The following is a 21,539-nucleotide window of genomic DNA, read 5'->3' as shown; positions in this document are numbered from 1 at the left end:
AAACGAGAGACCGGGGACTGGCAGGGTTTACCGAGAGTTCTACTTGGGGCTCTGCTGTGGGGCCCACACCGGATGCTTACTGTCTGTGAGGGCAGAGTCCAGGCTCCCCACCACATCCCCGCGTGCCACCAGAGCCTGGCATTGTAGGGGGAACCCAGTGGACATTTGCCGCGTGGGTGAACAGTTCCCATCAGTGGGAAGATAGCATAGCGAGTTGCTCAAGGCTGGACAAGGTTCTCCCTTCTCACCCAGCCCAACAGGGAGGGGCCTGGCTGGAAGACATGCGAACTTTGGCCCACCAAGAAGCACAGCTGTAGCAAGCTTGTGCTGAGGGCTGGGGATCCCTGCCAAGCCCTGTCCCTCAGAGGAAAGTGTTAGGACATTCCTTTGGGGCTCAAAGGAGACTTCACAAACCCTTCCGTTCTCTCGGGCTCCCTTTTGCTTGCTAAAAGAGGCAGCAAAACGCCAGGGAAGAGCTTTGCCTCACTGACTCCCTGGGTGGCCTTGGGGAAGGGCTCTGTCCCCCCTCCCCGGGCCTCGGTTTGCCCATGAATTCAGAGCCGGGGGCTGAAAAGTAAGGTCACAAATTCATACGGCTGCCAAGGCCAGGCAGGTAACGCAGTGGAGGACGTGGGAAGTGAGGACCACAGGCACCTCCAAGGAGGCGGCTGTGCCTGGGCATCTCCATGCTCCACCATAGGCCCAACGTTACTGACCTTGTTCAAGGAAGCTTAGAAACGTGCGCTGTTAGGTGAAACCTCCCAATTTTAAAAAAGTTGTTTAAAAAAAAAACAACAAAAAAAAACCCCACAACACTGAGGCCCAGACAGAAACACATCTGCAGTGTAGAATCAGCCGGTGGCCCCAGTTTGCAGCCTCTGGCCCAGACCCCGGCAGGGCCGGGTCTGGGTTTGACAGTTGCTCCTGCGGAAAGTCTACGTGCCCGCCAAGCGTTCCCAGCGAGAGGGACCGTGGAGGCCTAACCTGGCCCCGTTGACTGCACAAGTGGCACATGGGGCCCAGAGAGAAGGGCCTGGCCTGAGACCGGAAAACAAGTTGGTCACAGAGCCAGGACCAGAACCTGGGGCTGTAGTCCTAGCCCTGGTCTTCTCCCCTCCCCCAGCAAGGAGTCTTGGGGAGCACAGAGGTCAGAAGCACAGGCTCTGGATCAGGCTGACCTCGCTGAACCACCGGACAGCGGCACGACCGCAGGTCAGTTAAACTTCCCACCCCTGGTGTCAGCTTCTTCGTCTCTAAGTGCCGACGGGAAGAGCACCTAACTGGGAGCCGTGGGGACACAGATAAAGCGCGTGCAGCTCCTGGCACATGAACGCCCACTAAATGTTACGGTTGTTGAAATCATGCAGACCTCTCACCGGGCGGGGCTGGGGTACCTGGGATGATTTTCAGCAGGGCTCTCATCTGGAAAGCGAGGCTGTTTGGGAAAGAAGGATCGAGAAGCTGTATTCAGAAGTCGCTTTTATTGAATGTCCTGCACCGTAATAATCAGAATTCCCTCTGAGAGGAGAGAACAGTGGGAAGCTGGCAGAGAAGCAGCCAGAACCCTTTCGTAGTAACAGGCTGCCTCCAGGGGGAGGTTGGGTTGGGGCAGGGGAGAGGAAGAGGAGACAGAGGTCTCCGGAAAGCCATGCGGTGCAGGCTCCTGCTGCCCGCCTGCCACCTCTCGCCTGTCTGTCTGCAGGGCCAAGGGGCACAGACCCTGGCAGGGAGAAAGCACTGGAGGAGAGACTCGACTTCCCCTTCGCAGCTGGGCAGGGGGGCGAGGTGCTGGTGCTTGCCCAGCCGCAGCTTCGCCCAGACAGACCGGGCCCGGCCCCGAGAGGATGTTTAGGCATACAGCGGGGGAAAGGGTAGCTCAGCTGTTGGCTGGAGCCTGCGGAGACAGAGAGAACCTTGAGGTGCCAGAGTCACTGCTCCCGGCCTCCAGGACCTCTTGAGGAGCCTGTCCAGGGCACACGCACACCCTGCCACCTACCAGTTCTCCGGGCTCCAGACGGTGCCCAAGGCCTCCATGAGGTGGAAAGTGTAGGCATGGCGTGAGCGGTCCGAGAGGTTCTGCTCGCTCTTGTGCACCACCTCTCCGTGGATTAGGATGAGGGCCCCTGGCGGGAATGCAGCAGCAGGTCAGGAGAGGGGACAAAGGGCGCTCCTCCCTCTAGTGATTCTGTGGCCCGTTCATCCCCATTCCCGTTCCTGAAAACTCGGGGCCCTGCAGCCTGCCCCAGGGTCGGAGGCTCCCCTGGGATCAAGTCCCTTCTGCTGTGACCTGGTGCCCTCGGCAAGCCTTGGCAAGGGTGTCCCCTTCTGTGGTGTTTGCAGGACCAGGCAGAAGCATCTGTACTGTGCCCGTCAGCTGGGACCTTGCGAGCAGATGCCGGGCTGGACGTCTCCTTTCCCTATTCTAACAGGAGCAGCGGCATCTGGTCAGCATCTACTGTGTCCCACATCATCTATACGTCACCCATCTCACGGACTTCCCCGCTTTACATTTGGGGAAACTGAGGCTCAGAGAGGTTCAGTCATTTGCCCCAAGAGACAGCCCGGAAGTTGCAGGGTCTGGATGCTAGCCTGATCTGGGAGGCCATGCTGTTTTGGTTCGTTCCGTTTTGAAGTTTTCTTTCGTTAGGTCATCTCTGCACCCACATGGGGCTCGAACTCATGACCCCAAGATCAAGAGTAGCATGCTCTTGGGGCACCTGGGTGGCTCAGTCGGTTAGGCGTCCCGACTTCAGCTCAGGGCATGATCTCGCGGTCCGTGAGTTCGAGCCCCGCATCGGGCTCTGTGCTGACAGCTCGGAGCCTGGAACCTGCTTCCGATTCTGTGTCTCCCTCTCTCTCTGCCCCTCCCCTGCTCGCGCTCTGTCTCTCTCTGTCTCTCAAAAATGAATAAACGTTAAAAAATAAATAAATAAATAAAGAGTAGCACGCTTTTCCAACTGAGCCAGCCCGGCACCCTGGGAGGCCTTGCTGTTAATCAGGCAACTTTGAGACTTCCCAGTACCTGTCCAGCCCGGCCTCCCATTCTGTGGCTTCACAGCCCTCAGAGCAAGCACAGACCCACAGGCGTGGCCCCAGAGCCTGCCACCCTGCCGCCGGCATCCCACCTACCTCTCCGCACTGGTGTGGGCACAAAGAGGCTGTTATCCCGGGCAGGCTCAGACCCAAGGAAGCTGGTGACAGGCATCGAGCCAGCAGGGGCCCGGATCAGCCTTCTCGACACCCCACCTGCAGGTCAAGGGGGAGCCTTTAGCCTCTCTTTTTCTCCGAGTCTCTCTGCCATCGGGGGTGGGATACGAGTGGGCAGGGCGAGACCGGTGTCCTTACTGGTGTGGGAGCCCGGGATGAACCAGAGGCAGCCATTCTCCAGCGTGGCATCCTCCAGTGCTATCCATATGCCCAGCAGCCGGCCCAGGGGCTCCGTGTACAGGAAGGTGGCGTCCTGGTGAGGGGTGACTGCAGCAGCACCCCCCGCCCCCCCCCCGCCCCAGGTGTGAGGAACCTGGCCCACCTCACCTTGGCCTTGTTCCCCGCTCCCTGGTGCTCTCAGAGCCCTGCAGCCCGAGCCTTCCCGTGGTCGGTTGGAATCCCAGCGCTTCCTGGCATAGAGACTGAGGGCACGAGACTTCGGCTCTCAAAACTTCAATCTCTAAACCTTGAAGCGGCCTCGATAATAACCTACCTCACAGAGTCGCTGGAGGATCCCACGAGAAAACGTGTGAAAAGTGCTTAGTACGGGGCCGGACGCTCTAATGGCTACAAAGTGGCTGTGATTGTTTAATCCCAGCCAGGCAACTAAGGTCACTGTCCTTAACCAGCACAAGCATCTCCAGCCACCAGATGAGCCGCTGGTGTAAGACTGGGGAGTTGGGCGCGAAAGGAGAAGAGGTGGGGTGACTGGCCCCCAGCCACATTTTAACCCCCTCTGGATGATGCTGGGCCCCAGCCAGGATGGAGGGCTGCTGAACAAAGGACTTCAGTCTGTGGGTGCTAGTCTCCCTTCCTTCCTTCCTTCCTTCCTTCCTTCCTGGGGAACTGTGTGTTTGCTGAGCACCAAACTTGAAGAGGGACTTGGACAATCCAGTGTCCAGAGCAAGGTGTCCTAATGGCAGGCACTCCAAAGCATTTGAGGGAAGGGCCACTGAAGGAAGTACGGGTGCTGAACTCAGGGAGGGCCTGCTCGCCCCTCGGGCTGAACGGTGGGGAGGAGCCGGTGGTCACAAGGAGGCTGACTTGGGCTCACGTGAGGAAGGAAAGGGCTGGCTGTGAGGGGATGAGCCCCCTGTCACTGGAGGTATTCAAGCAGAAGTAGATAATCGCCCACAAGGGAGGCCACAAAGGGTATCTATGCATCCAGAGGGCTTTGAAATTAGATGGGCAATTTCTCTGTTAAATCAGTCCTCCAGGAGGGGCGCCTGGGTGGCTCACTCAGTCAAGCACCCAACTTCAGCTCAGATCATGATCTCACGGTTCATGAGTTAGAGCCCCGAGTCAGGTTCCATGCTGCCCACGCACAGCCTGCTTGGGAGTCTCCCTCCACCCCTCCCCCACGCACACACACACACTCTCTCTCTCTCTCTCTCTCTCTCTCAAAATAAATAAATAAAAGAAAAAATACAGGCTCACAGGTCTTTGCAGCCGTGCTGCCTAACGGTCTTAGGGCCTGGGGCCCTGGGATCTGTATTTTTAACCAGGTAGGGATTGCTCAAGAACCCAGGCTCTAGAACCACTGTGCCAAGGGCCCCAGGACACCCTCCCAACCAACTATTCCACAAAGGAACCGAAGGTAGCTTCTCCTTCCTGCCCCAGGCTCTTGCCCATGGACATCTCCCCAAGCACCATCCCTCCCAACCACTAATGTCCCAGATCTCCCGTGGTGGCCTTTGCTGGGCCCCACAGCCTGTTCTCCGCTTACCTTCGCCACCAAGATGAGGTTGCTACAAGAGAAAAGAAGGGCCAGTGAAGCCGGGGGCGGGGGTGGGGGTGGGGAGCAGGGGCCACTCTGAGTTTTGGGGGATGCTCTGACCCGGCCACAGGTGTTTACCTCCAAGGATTTCACACCAGCACCCAGCTATGGAGTACCCACCATGTGCCAGGCCCAGGAGGGCGGCAAAGAGAAAAACCACGCTGCCTGGCATGGTGCTCTGAGTCTGAACACACACATGCCTACCAAGAACAAAGCCGAAGGGAAGGACAGCAAGAGGGGCTGGGTCCCAGGCCTGAGGTTAAGCCTCTCAGCCCAGCCAGGGTCAGCGATGGGTCCCTCTCTTCCCAGGGGAACACTGGAAGACTTCTTGGAGGAGGTGGCATTGAGCTGGGCCTTGAAGTTGGGAGCAGAGCATTTCAATGGCAAGAGAAGGGAGAAGAGAATCCTGGGGGTCTCCTTGCCTCTTGCCACCAGATTTTAACTGAGCACCGACAAAGTGCCAGGCAAGTGGCACAAAGTGCCAGGCAAGTGACGACAAAGTGCCGTCACCCAGAGGAGACGGATTTTGCACGTTCTCCTCAAAACTTACTAATTCTTCAGGGAAGCAGCTTTTTGGCCCTTCGTAAGGAGGGGCTTGATGTGAGTACTCTGCGTACATTACAGAGGGTAAACTGAGGTCTGGGGAGGACAGGGAGCTCACCTTGAAGATGTACATGCTCTGCACCACCACGGGCATCTGGAGGCCCAGACTTTTGGCTAAGGCCTGGAAGGGGGCAGAGGTCAGACTTCCAGCCTACTCTCACTCACATCTGGGCCACCCACCTGCCCACCCCCCTCACCCTCACCCTCACCTCTGCTCACCTGCACTTTGGGAGAGTGTGTGACACTCCTGAAGACAGGGTCATGGGCATGCAGAGCTGTAGGACAGAGGTGGGCTGACCAGCCAGTCCCCAGCCCCCACACGTCCCTCTGTGCCTGGTCCCAGGCCCCCAGACGCAGGCCTCACTTGGACTTCTCACCCGTTTGCACACATTAAGCTTTCTGCTTGTTTATAACCAAGGGATGGGCCCACGATGCCTGCACCTCACTCCACCCAAGACCTTATTCTTGACCTTCCAGCCATCTGGGAACCTCACTCCAGACCTGACTCAAAGGGGCCTGGAACTTGGTAGCAATCTCGGTGCTGCTACTTACCCTAAGCTACTTCGAGTGACCATTTATCTCCTATAAGCCTCAGTTTCTCCTCTGTGCCGCAGATCCAAAAGACCAGCCCTGCCTCCCAGGCTACCACGAGTCTGGATGAGTGAATGCATTTGCAACGCCAGGCCAGGGCCTGGCACAGAATACCTGGACGTCTCACTCTCTGCTATTATTGTTGTTGTTACAAAGAGTGAGAGCTGAGCACACTTAATGCCACTGAATTGTATACACGAAGATGGTTATGATGGTAAATTTTATATTACATGTATTTTGCCACAATTTTTTTTTTACAAAGCTCCCATGATATAACTCCAAGCTTAAAAATAAGTGGTCTGCAAAATAAATCATAATGTACGATCCCGAAAAAAAAAAAAAAAAAAAGAAGGCCTCATAGCTTGATTTTTGGGTCTCAGAATAGGGGCCATGTCAACATGTTAGGTGCTCCTCGAGGAGGCTCCAGGAAGTGGTGGGATCCAGGAGTCCCCCCATGGCCGGGGCCTGGATCATCCCCAGGCCGGGCAGCAGAGAGTTGAAGGGTCTGCATGTGCGGCTCTGGGGGCCCCTCCTCCCAGTGCTGTGGTGGCAATGTCGTGTGATTAGCATCATAAGGCCAGAAGAGCAGGTCCAGAGGGGAGCTGCAGCCACAAATGCCATTTGCTGGGCCACTAACTTCCTGTGAGCTTTGGGTTAGGCCCCTACATGCTTCAGGCCTCAGTTTCCCCGTTTCCTTTTCCCGGCGTGCCTGCTTACCATGGCCAATCTTGTTGATGGATTTCTCGGGAGGGACCAGGAAATCGCCTGTAGCACGAGGAACAGGTAAAGACAAAAAAGCTGGAGTCCACCCTCCCCTGGGCAGCTGGCCTCAGCGCCCACCCAGCCCTGGGGGGAGATACCCCAGTGCCGCCCTTCTCACACCTCTGGGACCCCAGCTCCGAACCTTTCTCATCAAAAACGCCTTTCTCAAAGAAGAATCGGATCTTGTCGCCACTGTCCCAGAAATAGTCTCTGTTGTCCTGTGGAGAGGGGACATCAGAGGGACTGAGAGAGCATCACGGGGTCAGAGAGAAGGGGACACTCATGCTTCCTAACCCCACAGGGCTGCGGACCCCGCTGGTGCTTCTCACACTCGCCCACTGAGGCACAGACAGTGAACAGGAACCCCGGGTGCCCCGAAGCACTGTCAGAATCCACAGACATAAAATTTCTCAGAAACCTCTTAATTAAGTCACATGATTCCTACGCTCGATATGCTATGATTCCGAACATAGACACTGTAATCAAATAGCCTTGGGTCCCAGGTAGCCTTGGATCACCTATTTTGACCTTTCAGTGCCTCAGTTTCCTCTTCTGTAAAGGGAAATAATAGAACTGACCTCCCCTGGATTGTGGGAGACTTCAGCCTCTACAGGCTGAATCTTACAGTAGTTGAGAGCCCAGACCCTAGAGCTAGAATACTTGGGTTCAAATCCCAGCTCTGCCACTGAGGTGCTGTGTGACCCCCTAACACATTACTGAACCTCTCTGGGCTTAGTTTCCTCATAAAATATAGATGTTATTAAAAGTATCCCATAGGGTGTAGAGATTATGAATTGGCATACATAAAGCACTAGAACAGTCCTTGGAATATGGAAAGTGCCACATGAGTATCTGCTTTTATTATTATCGTTACTACTGCTGCTGCTCGAGGGAAAACACTCAGCAAGGGCGTGGCTAACTGCTCGATGAGTATAAACTATCGCTCATCTTTTTCTGTTTTCTTAACAGCCTCTCCTTGTTAATGTTAATATGTTTTAAGATTTCTTAGCATCAGAAGAAAATGGTGCTTCAGGAAGATGCGTGATGTTTTTTTTTTCCTTATGGTTTTAGCTACCCTTGGCTACCATCATATAGATCTCCCTACCTTCCTAGGTAGCGGCACAAGTGGAGTTGAGGGCGCCCACCACCCTACCTGGGTTCTCCACGTGGCACAGCCCTCCCCCACCTGCCCCTGCTCCCCTCACTTGCGTACATCTGCTCTCACGCGTGCCTGTGGGGCTCTGCTGTGACTTGCCTGACCCTTTCAAGCCCTTCCCACCGAACACTATATGGGTTTTTTTCCCCCAACATTCTTAAGTGTTCCGTATCAGGATCAGGGGTGAGGGAAACAAGTCAGGGAAGCATAACTGATAATAATAATAATATTAAAGATAATGGGGACACCTAGGTGACTCGGTTAAGCATCTGACTTTGGCTCAGGTCATAATCTCACGGTTTGTGGGTTCGAGTCCTTCGTCAGGCTCTGTGCTATTAGCTTGGGATTAGCTTGGGATTCTCTCTCTCCCATTCTCTCTGGCCCTCCCCCACACTCTCTCTAAATAAATAAATGAATAAGCTGAAAAAAATAAAGGTAATGAAGCTAAACATGGCAAAGGTTCTGCTTAACTTGTTAATTCACAAGGGAACCAGTAAGATGTTCAAAGAATTCTAAGAAGCACATACAGATAGGCAATAACAAACACTGAAATGAATTTGCAAATGGATGTGAAACGGATCGATTGGCAGGGCAATGATTCCATTTTTCTGGACCCAGTTCATACCCATTTCTGTGGACGTTATTGCCAGCTTTTTTAAAATATTTCATTTATTTTACTTTTTTAAAGTCATCTCTACATCCAACGTGGGACTTGAACTCACATGCTACCAACTGAGCCAGCCAGGTGCCCCCATTATTATCAGTTCTGTACAACTCACAGAGTTGGAAAACTGGACGGGACGTTCATTGATCTTTTTCCTTTTAATGCCCATTTCAAAGTCTTTGACAAGATCAGCGATGAATACTGAGGGTTTACCAAGTCCCAGGAACTGTGCTGAGCTCTTTGCAAGCATTATAAACCAAGATACATACACTTTATTCTCCCATCCCCCCCAACCCTTCACTGGTCTCTAGAACATTCTCAGAAGGCAGCTTGGAGAGCACAAGATCGGCCCCCTCACTCCTTGGAGTCTTTTGAGTGACCGGTCTCTGGACGCTGGACCTCCATCTCTGCTGTCCCCATCTACATGGCTGGGGCGTGGCCGAATGAAACCTACTATTTGGAGGAAATTATCATTCTGTAACCCTTTGCCCTTCTCAAGTGCCCCAGCCCCACTCCCTGGGTGGCAAGCCTCCCGGCCATTGTAATTCCCCATATGTCCACAGGATGGCAGGAGCTCCTCAGCGTGAACGAGCCCCGTTAATGGGCCCAGACCACAGCTTTGGCTTGAAGGCCACACCACAGGCAGGCTCCCGAAGGGTTAAGCAAACTGTGCGGGAGAACCCCTGAGTCTCAACTTACCCATCTCAAACTGCATTGAGTCCTAATTAGTCACAAGGGGTGGCGGGTGAAGAAGCTGAGTTTCTAGTCTCACTGGGGGGATAAGGCTTACACAAGATAGGTCCATCAGAATCGCTTGGCTCATTCTGGGTTGCTGGCCCCAAAGGAGGCCCTTGTGGCAGGAGAACTACTGGGGAAGTACAGCAGAGCAGGGAACAGCAAGGACGTGGTATCAGGCAGATCTGTGTTCAAATCCTCACTCATGAATTACTAACAACATGGTTTGGGGCAAGTGAGCCAACCCTCATTTTCCCCACCCGTCAAATGGGGGTAATAATACCAACCTTATAAACCCAGAGTGAGAAGCGAAGGAAATACGTACGGAAGGCACTTAGCCTGGCACGGGGAGGGCTCAGGGCCTGATTTGTTATCAGAACAAGCCCATGGGCCTTGGGGCCCTCCCTTCCACACTGCTGCTGGCTGAGGACTGAGCCCCACATCAAAGACCAGATCCTGTGCTCACAGATCCGATGCCCCAGACACCTACCAGGACCTTCAGCTGCTCGTCCTGGGTGGAAAATATCGTGCGGCAGTGGAGAGGGACATCCATGTTGGCCACTAGCTCGCCAATCCTCTGTTGCATGGCTACACATTCATCCGCTGACAAAAATCCTTCCAGCACCAGGAAGCCATCCTCCTGAAACTGAAGGCAGGAAGGAAATTCAAGCTTCTCCCTGCCCTCAAACGCTCTTTCTTTTCATTTCTTTCTTTCTTTCTGTTTTTTTTTTTTTTGAATGTTTATTTTTGAGAGAAAGAGTGTGAGTGGGGCAAGGGGTAGAGAAAAGGACGACACAGAATCCGAAGCAGGCTCCAGGCTCCGAGCTGTCAGCACAGAGCCCGATGCGGGGCTCGAACCCGCAAAGGGTGAGATCGTGACCTGAGCTGAAGTCAGACGCTTAGCTGACTGAGCCACCCACGTGCCCCCAAACGCTCTTTACGAGGACTGGCTTGGCCCCCTCCCTCAAACCCAAAGCTGTCTGAAGGCAGGACCCTGTGCCCTGTTCGTGGCTCTGTTTCCCCATCCCCCGACCCCACCCTGGAGCCATGGGGTCTGAAATCCAGGGAGGAGCAACCAGTATTGGTTGCTTGAATGAAGGAAGGAGGAAGGGGAGGTGTCCCTATCCTTCCTCCACCAGTGGGCTTGGACCAACCTCATTCATTCATTCAACTGAAAATTACTGAGCATCTATCTACCACGTACGAGACACGGTTTTAAAAGCTGGAGGTACAGTAACGAGCAAGCCAGCCACAGTGCCTGCTGTCCTGGAGCTTACAGTCTACCGAAGGAGGCTGATGTCAGAAAAACCAGCATGCAGGGGGATGTGCTGTCACAAACGGCTGTGTGCAAGGAGGGAGAGGGCAGATTCAAGAGCTAAAGGCAGAAAGTGTCTCATGGAAACCAAAATTGGGGAGGGGGGGGACAGAGCAGGGCAGCAGCTCTGAGAAGGTGGCATTTAAAGGGCACCAGCAGGTAATGGGAGTTGGAGAAACAAGGATGAACATTCCAGACCGAGGGAGCAGGATGTGTGAAGCCCCTGATGGAGCAAAGTGAGGGTGGGGACAGAAGGGACACAGGAGGGAGGTGGAGGCCAGGGCAGGCAAGGAGGTGGGCTTTGTCCTGAATGCAGTGGGCAGCCAGAGGGGAGTTAAAACAGCTAGCTTATTCAGATTTGCCTCCAGACCTCTTGTTCTGTGGCTGTTGAGAAGGTTAATACGAGAGAGAACATCTCCATGTTTGCTTGCAGACCATTATAAAGTTTTAATGTTGGAAGTCACCCCTTGAGCCCACTGTGAAGTGTCTGATTCCCAGTCACTGACTTCCCCATTCCCTCCCTCACATCCCCCAAGGATGCCCGGTTCTGGTTCTGGCTTCCACGTGTGGGACACGGGGACATTTATGACCACTCCCCATGGGCCCTCTTGTCTCTAGGCAGCTCTACGTGACAGACGCTTAACCCCCCCATCAGTATCAAGCTGAACATTTCCTCCTTGGGAACTGGGTCATCCACAGCAAACTGTGCGTCCCTGTGACCCAGCAGATACACTTGGTCTAGAACTTCCTGAGATAGGAAGATGGGGGCTTAGCAGATAGGGGAGCAAAGATGTTTGTATGGGGGTGTGCACTGAGGCTTGTGTAATGAGAGCAGTAAATCAGAAACAACCTAAATGCTCAGCACAGGGAGGGTCATTCAACAAAGTATGTTTTATCTGTCTGGAACACAACACAGCTGACAAAAATCATGTGGCAGAAAAATATTTACTGACATGGGCATATGTTCCTGATAGACTGGGAGACGGGAAAAAAAAAAAAAAGTGAAGACAAATTAGTATTTTAGCCCTTGTGAGATCTTGGGTGAGTGGTTTCCCCTCTTTGGCCGTCAGACCGTCAAATCCAGTAGCGCCCCCTTTATAAAACAGAGCAGTAGCTATTATAATGGACTTTTAAAGATTCTAGGGCTGTATACCAAAATACTAAGTCTCCGCATAGGAAATTACAGGTGGTTTTTCATTTTCTTCTTTGAGCTTTTTGGTATCTTCCGGCATCTTTCTCATAATCAGGAACAAACAAGGGTCACGATTTTTAAGCCTGGGTCACTCTTATTCTCAAGGGTTAGCCTGTTGTGTTTGACACTGTGCAAATGCAGTGGAGGGGGGAGGGGGATGACCCCACCCCCCACGTGGGGCCCTGACTCTGCCATTCTGCCCCAGGCTTCCTTGGCTCTTGGGCCCTTCCTCCTTGGCTCTCAGGGCCTAGGCCTGGCCTGGCTGATCTTTATTCCTTTTTTTTTTTTTTTTTTAATTTATTTTTGTTTTTTAATATAATTTATTGTCAAGTTAGCTAACATACCTTGTGTGCAGTGTGCTCTTGGTTTCAGGGGTAGGTTCCCATGATTCACTGCTTACATAAAACACCCAGTGCTCATCGCCCAACAAGTGCTGATCTTTATTCTTTATTCTGGTTTCGGTCACACATACACATTCCCACCGCACCCCTGTCCTGCGGCCCTGACGCCCCCGGCTGTGTGCGCAGAAGTTAAAGGTCCTGGTTGGAAACTGACCACTCTGGGTTTCAGTTTCCTCTTCTGAAAAATGGCAGAGGGTAGCATTGAGTTCCCAGGGTCTACTATAGTTCCAGAGGCGCCCCCAACACTTACTTGACCCTCTCGGACCCCCACCCTGCAGGCCCCTACCTTCTGGAGCTGCGAGGAACTCAGGCAGGCCATGAGGATGAGGCAGGTTCCTTTGGGTGCTGCGCCGTGCCCCAGGCTGGAGAAGAAAAAGTACACGAGTCCAGAGGTTAGAGGGGCAGTGAAGGTGGGGCAAGGAAAGGAGAAGGGGGCGGGATAGCTGGAGCCCTGGGAGGCCTCGGAGGATTTAACTCTTGCCTACCTAAAGGAAACCCAATCCCAGCTCTCCTCCCCCAAGCACACATAGGCCAGCCTGGACCCCCCCCCCCCCATGACTTCTGTACCTGGTTGGGGCCCTTGCCTCTGACCCAGCTCAATACCCTGGGTCCATCCTCCCAGTTAATCCAGGATTAGCCCTTTTCAATCTCCCTCATGGTTTTTAACAGCTCCCTCCCAGGTTCTTTCCAGAAACCACCCTACTGTGACTGCTTACCAGGTGCCTAGAAATTGTATTCCAGGAGTGTCAGGGCAAAGAAAGAAGCTGGGTAGGCAGGAGGACCCCTGAGTCCCAGACCAGCCACCACCACTCACTGTGACCTCTGATGAATGTCAGCCCCTCTCTAGACTTCACGTAAGGATTAGAAAGTCCTCAGGCTACCAGCATCAATATGGGGTGGGGTGGGGGTGCAGGGTGGGCCTGGGGGATCTGCACGTCAGACTGGTCAGATTGGGCCAAGTGGCTTTACTTTCCAAAGGTGGAAAAGGTCCTCAGAGAATTATCTGGGCCCCTCCTGGCTCTGATGCTCTGAAATTCTCCTAGTCTTGGGAGGATTAAAGGAGGGGGTAGGGGTCAGCCTATGGCTCAGAGGAGGATAGCAGATAAAAGGGAATCTTAGCAGAAGGGGCTAGGGGCTCCTGGCTGGCTCAGTTCAAAGAGCTTGCAACTCTCCATCTCTGGACTCTTGATCTCTGGGGTGTGAGTTCAAGCCCCACACTGGGTGCAGAGATCACTTAAATAAACATTTTTTTTTTTTTTAACGTTTATTTATTTTTGAGACAGAGAGAGACAAAGCATGAACGGGGGAGGGTCAGAGAGAGGGAGACACAGAATCTGAAACAGGCTCCAGGCTCTGAGCTGTCAGCACAGAGCCCGACGCGGGGCTCGAACTCACGGACCGCGAGATCATGACCTGAGCCAAAGTCAGATGCATAAACGACTGAGCCGCCCAGGCGCCCCTAAATAAATCATTCTCAGAAAAAGAAAAGGGGGGGAGGGGGCTATGGAGTGGGGGGCTGTGTCTTCAGAATGAGGAAGGGAAAAGCTCTAGGCTCCTCCTCCCCACCCCCCAGGCCGAAGATGTTTGGCGTCTCAAGTCTGGCTGGCATTGTGGACACCAGCCGTCAGAACAGCACCCACCAGACCTGCTCAGCAGCTAATGGGGCCATTCTGGCTGCAGCTTCTGAAAACTGGCCGCTGGACTTCCCTGAAATGACGTTTTCCTGAATGGTAAAGGGACAGACTGTCTTGGCAGTGAGCACGGGGACATGAGCTCAGCCTGTGGGAGCCTTGGGCCCAAGGCATGTTTTCTGGGCCACGGCATTGAGAATAGCGGCTTGGTGTCGATTCCTGAGGGCCAGGAGAGGGTGGCTAGGCTCCTGAGAATGGAGAAGAGGTTCTGAGGAGCTAGGCTGGGGGAGCAGGGCAGGCGGAAGACAGAACCATGCAGGAGATACAGGTGAGACGGAGCTCACGTGAGGCAGGGCGCATTCCCCACTGTCCTGGCCCCATGTGATGCAGTGGCCCGAAAATACAGACACTGACCGTGTGCCAAGAGCATAGTAAGGGTCCGATCCTGCTGGGCTAGCAGCTTCCCTGGGAACCCCCACCAAAGGCTTGTGGTGGAGCTCAGGGAGGCAGACCGGGTCTCAGTTCAGGCCTGGGCCCTGCGTTCCCCATCCTTAATTTGGGGATAACATAAATACCTCCCGTAAGGAGGAAGCTCGGTGCTTTACCTCTGATGAAGAGCTTGGCACAGGGCCTGGCATTTACTAAGTACCTACCAGCTGTTCACCAGAAGTTAGCAGGGGCTGTTCTGGGTGGAATGTGAGGATATTTTTATTTTATTGTTGAACTTCCCCCAGTTTTCCAAACTGCTGTTGTAATCAGAGGAAAGACTACCACTGAGGTTTGGAGCCTAGAGCCCGAGGGCGATGGGAGGAGGAGGGGATGGACCTCCCAAGATTTGTTCATTCATTCTGCTCAGGCTTTGGGAACTGGGTTTGCATTGTGGTTTTTCCCAAAAGCTAACCAGCTCCAGATGCAACACTCCTCTTTCTGGGGTCGCTGGGCGGCCCCAAGGCTGGATGGGGGAGCGGGGGTTGGGAGGTGCCAGACCAGACAGGAGGGGAAAACACCTCCACCCTGGCGATACAGGAGGGTCTCCGAAGGGATCACAGCCCACCAAGCAGCAGCTAAGGCCTCATCGCTAAGATCCAATGGCCTTTCTTCTTCACCAAAAGCCCCCTGCCCTGGGTCCCCAGGTCAGCCCAGCGCAAGCCTCACTGGTCCAGGTGGACAGTATCAGTTATTGGGCACTAAAAGCCAGGCCCTCTGTTCAAAACTCCACCTGCCACATAATTGTCACCAGTAAGCCTCAGAACAGTCCTGCAAGGTTGCCAACGCTAGTCTGATTTTACAAACGAGGACTCTGTGGCCCCACGTCGGATAAATGGCAGAGCTACGATTTGAAGGCAGCTCCGCCCTTGACCCCTGCCCCTTCAGCAGGCTCCCAAGGGGCCAGGAGCCGGTCAGGTTCTCTGCAGTGACTGGCCGCCCCACCTCTGAGGAGCCCAGGGGAATGGCTGTTAGGAATTACAAGGGTCCCTGTGAGAGCACAGAGTGGAAACGCCCATTGCATAGATGGGGGTATGGAGGCCCTGGGAGGGAAGGGATTGGTCTGGCTTTGTGCAGGGATAACAGAGCTGGGACAAGGATGGAGAGTATTCCAGTGCCCCCACGCCTTCCCCCGCCAAAGCTCACGAAGGTCCAAACCACAGGCGACTGGGCGGCCGTGGGATCCCCGGCCTGGGCCAACCAGACATGCAACAGACGCTGCCTCCACCTTGCGGTCTCCCCCAGCAGGGAGAGGGGCGGTGAACCACCTTCTAGGTGCCCATCGGTGGCTGTTCCACAAACTAGTCCACAGGGCCCAGAGGGACTCAGAGAGCTGAGGGAAGCCCCCCCACCCCCCACCCCCCCCGCCACGACACAGAGACCTCCAAAGGCTACTTTCTGTTATAGATTTATTTGATATTTGAACTGAGTCTACAAGTTCAGACCCTCATGTAACGGATTGCTTCATGGTCGTCAAAGGCTAGTGTGCATTATTTCTGAGGATTACATCCGCCGATATGACGCAGGAAACACAAATGGACAGACAAATGGACGTAATCATTAAAGACAAGAGACGCTAAAACGTGCCTTAGTGTCCAAGTGATTGATCTAAGGGGGGGGACCCTTCTAACGCGGGGACCCCGGTGACTGATCTAAAGTGAGGTGGCTTCCAGCAACCAGGTGCTGAGGGGGCTGTGTGTGCCAGGCACCCGGGACAGAAACTGGAACTAAGACCTGGGGAGCCCACCCTCCCAGCAGTGACCTCCCCACCCACGACCCCGCCTCCAAGTGTCTCTTCTTTAGGACCAGGTGGTGACAGGGCTGATGTCAGCAGCTGAAGCTAGTGGTGGCACTGGGCAAAGTCGTGACACGTGAGGTGGGAAAGCAGAGTCCGGGCGAGGTATCTCCTCCTGGATCTTTAACACTGAGACGAGGGACGGGACGATGGAGCACCGTTCATCCGGGGATTAGCCAACCCGAGTCTCCTCCTTTCTTGGCAGCTCTAGAACATTCCCTCTGGCCAACAGCCACAGAAATGAGTGCCTGCCAAGACACATGGAGGAGAAAGAAAACAAGACACCAAAAAACAAAACAAAACAAACAAAATTCCCCATCCTGGGAGAGGAGAGGAACAAACAGAACTCCTGGACCGAGGTCACGCCAGACTCGGAAGACATTCGGCAGCCTGCACCCGGGGGAGAGGAAATACAATTCTGTGTCTTGCTGCTCTGCTCTGAAGCTGCCATCCTGCCCTGAGACCCCAACTCACTGGCCTTCACTGTCTTTTTTTTTTTTTTTTTTTAGTTTTTTTCTTTTTAATACCCAAACCATCAATTTTCAAAGCTTTAAAAAAAAATTTCTTTTTCTTTTTCTTTTTTTTTTTTTTTTTTACTTAAAAAAAAAAAAATCTAAAACTGATGAGGCAAGCCCCAGGCCTGGCCTTTCTACCCGGCGGCCTACCGTCCCCTGGGCCATACCGCCAGAGCCCGTCCCCCGCACCAAGGGTTGGGGGTGGCGACTATCCACGGCTGGTTCTCCCTGGACCACTCTGCTCAAGTCTGGGTGGGTACCGCCGGTGGCATCACCAAAAAAAAGAAAAAGGGACACTGCCCACCCTTCCTTCAACACCTCCCCCATCTGAGCTGGACTTTCTTGGGAATGTAGAAGTTATCCGGAGGGAGGGGTGGGAAGTGGCGAAAAATAAATACCAAGAGCTAAGTAGGTGTCCCTGGGCCTTTGGCGGCAGAGATGGCCTCCAGGGAAGAGGCCCTGATTGTCCAAATACTGCACTCTACGACTTAGGTCTCTGATCTCCCCGACAAGGCGCCCGCCCTGGGGGGCATGAGTCTCGAAGGAGAAAAGGGGCCAGCCCCTCAGGTACTGTCCTGTCGCTGCAGCCCAGCCGACGTCCAGCCCCGGGCTCCTGGCCTGGCTGAGACCTGGCTGGTTGTCCCTGGGTGCCTGGGTCCCTGGGTCCCAGGGCTCCTCGGTGGCCCCGTGCTCAGCCGTCCGCCAGCGCTCAGGCCTGCTCCTTGTCAGCCCTCCACAGCCGCTCCTTCACCTCGGGCGGCAACGTGTTGAACAGGTCCTCCTCCACCACCAGGCCGCTGCGCTTGAGCAGCGGGCACTCGCCCAGCTCCACGGGCAGACACTCCAGCCGGTTGCCCCGCAGCTCGATCTGGGTCAGGTTGGTCAGCTCGCCCACCCTGGAGGGCAGTGACTGCAGAACGTTGTTGCCCAGGTGCAGCGCCCGCAGCTTCCGGCACTGGAAGAGTTCCGGGGGCAGTGCCTCGATCTGCAGGGGAGGAGCAGAGGGCCCGAGTGAGGGGCACAGCACAGACCCGGGGCCTTGGCCGAGGCTTCTCCCTGCTCTCCCGGCACCAGTACCATCCGGCCCGAAGCCCAGCTGACTCCTACCTGTACTTGAAGACTCATTCCGTACTCACCTCTTCTGGGAAGACTTCCCCAGCCTCCCGGGGAACCTATGGCCCCCACGGCCCCCAGGAGCACCAGTCCCTCCGTGGGGAAGCTGCTCGGCCACCGGTCACTCCTGGACCGTGGGCTCTGGGAGGGCAGGATGGGGGCCACCTGGGTCCCTGCTGTCTCCCAGCACCTGGTCCCCCCGCACATCACAGCAGCCAGGCCAGCTACTCTACTAACCGCTCCACACCCCCTCCACTGTCCAGGCCTCACCTGTGGGTCTTGCCTGATTTAAGAACAATTTATGAGGGGCGCCTGGGTGACTCAGTAGGTTAAGCGTCCGACTTCAGCTCAGGTCATGATCTCACCGTTTGTAGGTTCGAGCCCTGCGTCAGGCTCTGTGCTGACAGCTCGGAGCCTGGAGCGCCTGCCTCGGATTCTGTGTCTCCCTCTCTGTGTCTCTCTGCCCCTCCCCCGCTCAGCTGTCTATCTCCCTCTCAAAAATAAAGAAACATTAAAAAAAAAAAAAAAAAAAAAGAACCATTTAGGAAAGGGAGAAGCATGCTGAGAAAATTGTATGCCCTGAACTGTTGCTGAGAACTGGAGACAGTGTGCCAGTACGGGTGGGGACCCCAGCTGTGTCACTTCCCTGTCCTGGGCCTCAGTCCCCTCCTCAAGTCACACCCTGACCATGAGTGCCGGGAGCCCCGTATCGGCCATTCCCCTCCTATTTTGCAAAATCTGAATAATGGGCAATGCCCACATGCAACTTCCTACACACCAGGCTCGATCAGAGCACTGATACTTTTTTTTTTTTTAATGTTTATTTGTTTTTGAGAGAGAGAGAGAGAGAGCGAGCGAGGGCCCAAGCAGGGGAGCGGCAGAGGGCGGAGGACAGAGGATCCAAATCAGGCTCCACATTGACAGCGGAGAGCCTGATGTGGGGCTCAAACCCATGACCCTCTGCTATCTGTCCACACCATCGGTGAAGCAAGGAACAAACGGTGGAGCCCACATGGGGACCTGCTGTGTCTCTAGGTGCATAGGAAAGGCCGCACAAATGCCACCTCCCTCCCTGCCCTTCTGTGAGGAATCAGCTACAAACACGGTTCTTACTGAACCTGTTTTTGCCAAAACAACCTCCTTCAGGTACGAGGGGCAGGAGGCACCCCACTCGATCCCGCGTGAGGACGACAGAAAGACTGTTCAGTAACCTCTCTGAGGCTGCTCTGTCCCCATCCCCATTGTCCTGCTGAGGCCTGGAGAGGCGAAATGCAACGTGTCCGAGACCACAGAGCCAGAAAGGTCAAGAGAGGATGTGAGTAAGCCTAGCTTCCTCTGATTCGGAGCCTGTGCTGTGCTCCCATTGTGCCAAATACGGCGCTCCCTGCCAGTGTAGCCCTGGGCAAGTCCCTTTCCCTCCCTGTGTGTCAGTTTCTCCCTCTGTATAATGAAAGGGTAGGACTGGAAACGCATGTCGCCTTCAATGTTCTGTGTCTGAGGATGTTTTAAAAGAGACTCCTGCCCCAGGCCTCCCAAACCAGCCCCCGTTGTGCCCAGCGGTCAGGGATGGGGCCAAGGTGGCTTCCAGGTGAGCAGGACTGACGCTGAGGGACATGACGGTCAGAGGGATGATGGGAAGCGGGCTCTGGCAGGACTGGGGGGGACCTGAGCCCCCCAGAGAGCCCGCTCTCCACCACAGTGGCCTCTTCTGACGACTCAATGGTCAGGGAAGCGTGAGAGGCCTGGCCCAGTGAGTGGCACAGCTGGGGTTCACGTGCACAACTGCCTCCCTAAAACATCGCATCCCTGGAGCACCCCTGCCCCATCCAGTGAGCTCTCTCCATGTCCCACAGAAAAAAGGGAAGGTCCCTCCAGTGGCTTGGCGCCCCGCCACAGCCACCCCTGTCCTTGGGCCTGTCCTTCTTCCCGAGGTGTCACTCAGCTGCTGAAGGGTCGAGGTCCTTTCCCATCACCCCGATCCTGCCCTCTCCTATGGCCCAGGGACCTCAGTGGCTCCACTATCAGCACTGAGGTGCCCTCAAGTCCCGCCAGTCTTTGAAAAAAAGCCCCTCCCAGAAGCCTCTGGGGTTGCTCCATGGCCCTCCACCCCTCCCAGCAAACCATCTGGACAAACACTGTCTCTTGCTTCACTGTGATCCAGCTTCTGCCCCTGTCCACCCCTGAAACTATCCGGCCAGAGTCACCAACAGTCCCTCCTAATCCGTTGGACCTGAACCCATTCTTTCACCCCACTGTCCCGCGTGCCGTAAGCCCACACTCTCCTGCCTGGTCTCTTTCGCTTCCACCCCAAAGGCTTGAGCCAGACTCTTCTCTCCCTCCATCTTCTCCCCAGTGATCTCGACAAGGACCCCTCTTCACGCAGGAGCCTGGGTGGGCACAGGGCAGATTCCCTGGGCTTCAGGCTGACTCAACATGAACATCCCTTGGATGTCCCAGGGGCGCCAGACCCTCAACATGGGACATACGCTCTCCTCTCTGAAAACCAGTGACTCCCTCTACATCCCGTTTCAATGGCCCATCTTCCCAGGCAGCCAAGTGAGAAACCCAGAGTCACTCGGAGCTCTCCCCTTGTCCCGCATCCGATCCAGCCCCATCCTGCAGATTCTGCCGCCAATGTCTCTCCACCCGCAGCAGCCTCTGTCGCCCCCCCCGCCCCCCGCCGGTGGCTGCACCTGGGTTTTCTGCCAGCTCTTGACCTCGCTCATCTTGTCCCTCAAACCCACAGCCTCACACTGCAGCAACATCAGTCTCTCCCAGCTGTAAGTTAGGTCGTTCTTTCATCCACTCAATCAACCAGTATCTGGTAAACGTTTCCTGTGTGCCAAGACCCACGTCACCAGACAAGGGGCACAGGGACGATCTGATGGAGACAAGGAAGAACAACAGGACTCTCCTACCAATCCTGGCCTCAGGCTGCTCCTCCCCCATGGACAGAACCTACTGGACTCTCCCCTTTCCTCTTCATCTGGCGGACTCCTCCTCGTCCTCAGGGCCAGGTGACATGTCCCTTCCTCCATGAGGCCCTCCTGACCTAAATCTGGGTTGAGGCCGCTCCCATGTGTGCCCAGGAGGCTCCAGATGGGCAGCCAGTGGGCCTTGTTCGTCCCTGTGTCCCCAGCACCTTGTCCCATGCTAGGAGTGCTTGAAAAGCATTTACCAAATCAATGAAAGAATGAATAAATGGATTTGTGGACAGATGAACACCAGTTTTCCGTGTCTATTCACACGACTTTAAACCTGGGAAAAGAGCAGCTAAGGGCCTGAGCCAGGTCACACCCACCCCTCCCTGTCCACCTGCAGCCCCAGGGGCGGCGGGTGCTCACAAAGGAGGAGGAGAGGGGCTCCAGCTTGAAAGGATGGGCCTGACAAGGATCCTGCCCAAGTGAATTTTTTTACAGAGGCCTCTGGCATTCCAGGGGCGGAGACAGGATGTGATTAAACAGTGTGCTAAATAGGGCTGCAGAGGGTCTCCTTCCTCGGGACAGCAACAGCGTGCCTGTCTGCCTGTCGCCAGCTCCTTTCCTGAGGGGTGACCTCAGCCAACAGGCACAACCTAATAGGCCTGCTAGGGGTGA

General features: G+C 54.8%; 2 protein-coding genes across 6 annotated transcripts in view; both read right to left on the bottom strand.

Moving 5' to 3' along the window:
- Positions 1–1,462: 1,462 nt before the first annotated feature.
- On the bottom strand, positions 1,463–12,837 carry PHYHD1 (phytanoyl-CoA dioxygenase domain containing 1). Of its 3 annotated transcripts, none has more exons than XM_086684234.1 (11): positions 12,690–12,837; positions 9,986–10,141; positions 7,083–7,158; positions 6,896–6,943; positions 5,807–5,862; positions 5,646–5,708; positions 4,934–4,955; positions 3,346–3,474; positions 3,130–3,246; positions 1,997–2,123; positions 1,463–1,894 (listed from the first exon to the last, which is right to left on the bottom strand). In XM_086684234.1, the coding sequence occupies exons 1-11, from the start codon at positions 12,720–12,722 to the stop codon at positions 1,849–1,851; spliced, it is 873 nt and encodes a 290-aa protein (XP_086540360.1). In that variant the 5' UTR covers positions 12,723–12,837; the 3' UTR covers positions 1,463–1,848. The 3 variants fall into 3 exon arrangements, 2 of the variants coding, with proteins under 2 accessions (XP_086540360.1, XP_086540361.1); XR_015243117.1 differs by lacking the exon at positions 1,463–1,894 and adding an exon at positions 2,288–2,422 and having other exon boundaries at positions 1,996–2,123; XM_086684235.1 differs by lacking the exon at positions 3,346–3,474.
- A 3,075-nt stretch (positions 12,838–15,912) lies between these two features.
- Positions 15,913–21,539, bottom strand: part of LRRC8A (leucine rich repeat containing 8 VRAC subunit A) — a 30,244-nt gene continuing 24,617 nt past the window's right edge. For all 3 annotated transcript variants that reach the window (XM_086684214.1, XM_086684216.1, XM_086684215.1), the window contains one exon: positions 15,913–17,815. In XM_086684214.1, coding sequence (XP_086540340.1) covers positions 17,540–17,815 — 276 coding nt within the window. In that variant the 3' untranslated portion in view covers positions 15,913–17,539. The remainder of the gene's footprint in view (positions 17,816–21,539) is intronic.

The sequence above is a fragment of the Puma concolor genome, chromosome D4, assembly GCF_028749965.1.
Source record: "Puma concolor isolate L17-30 chromosome D4, mPumCon1.1.hap2, whole genome shotgun sequence".
NCBI classification, from domain to species: Eukaryota; Metazoa; Chordata; class Mammalia; order Carnivora; family Felidae; genus Puma; species Puma concolor.
This window is presented reverse-complemented; position numbering and strand designations above follow the sequence as displayed.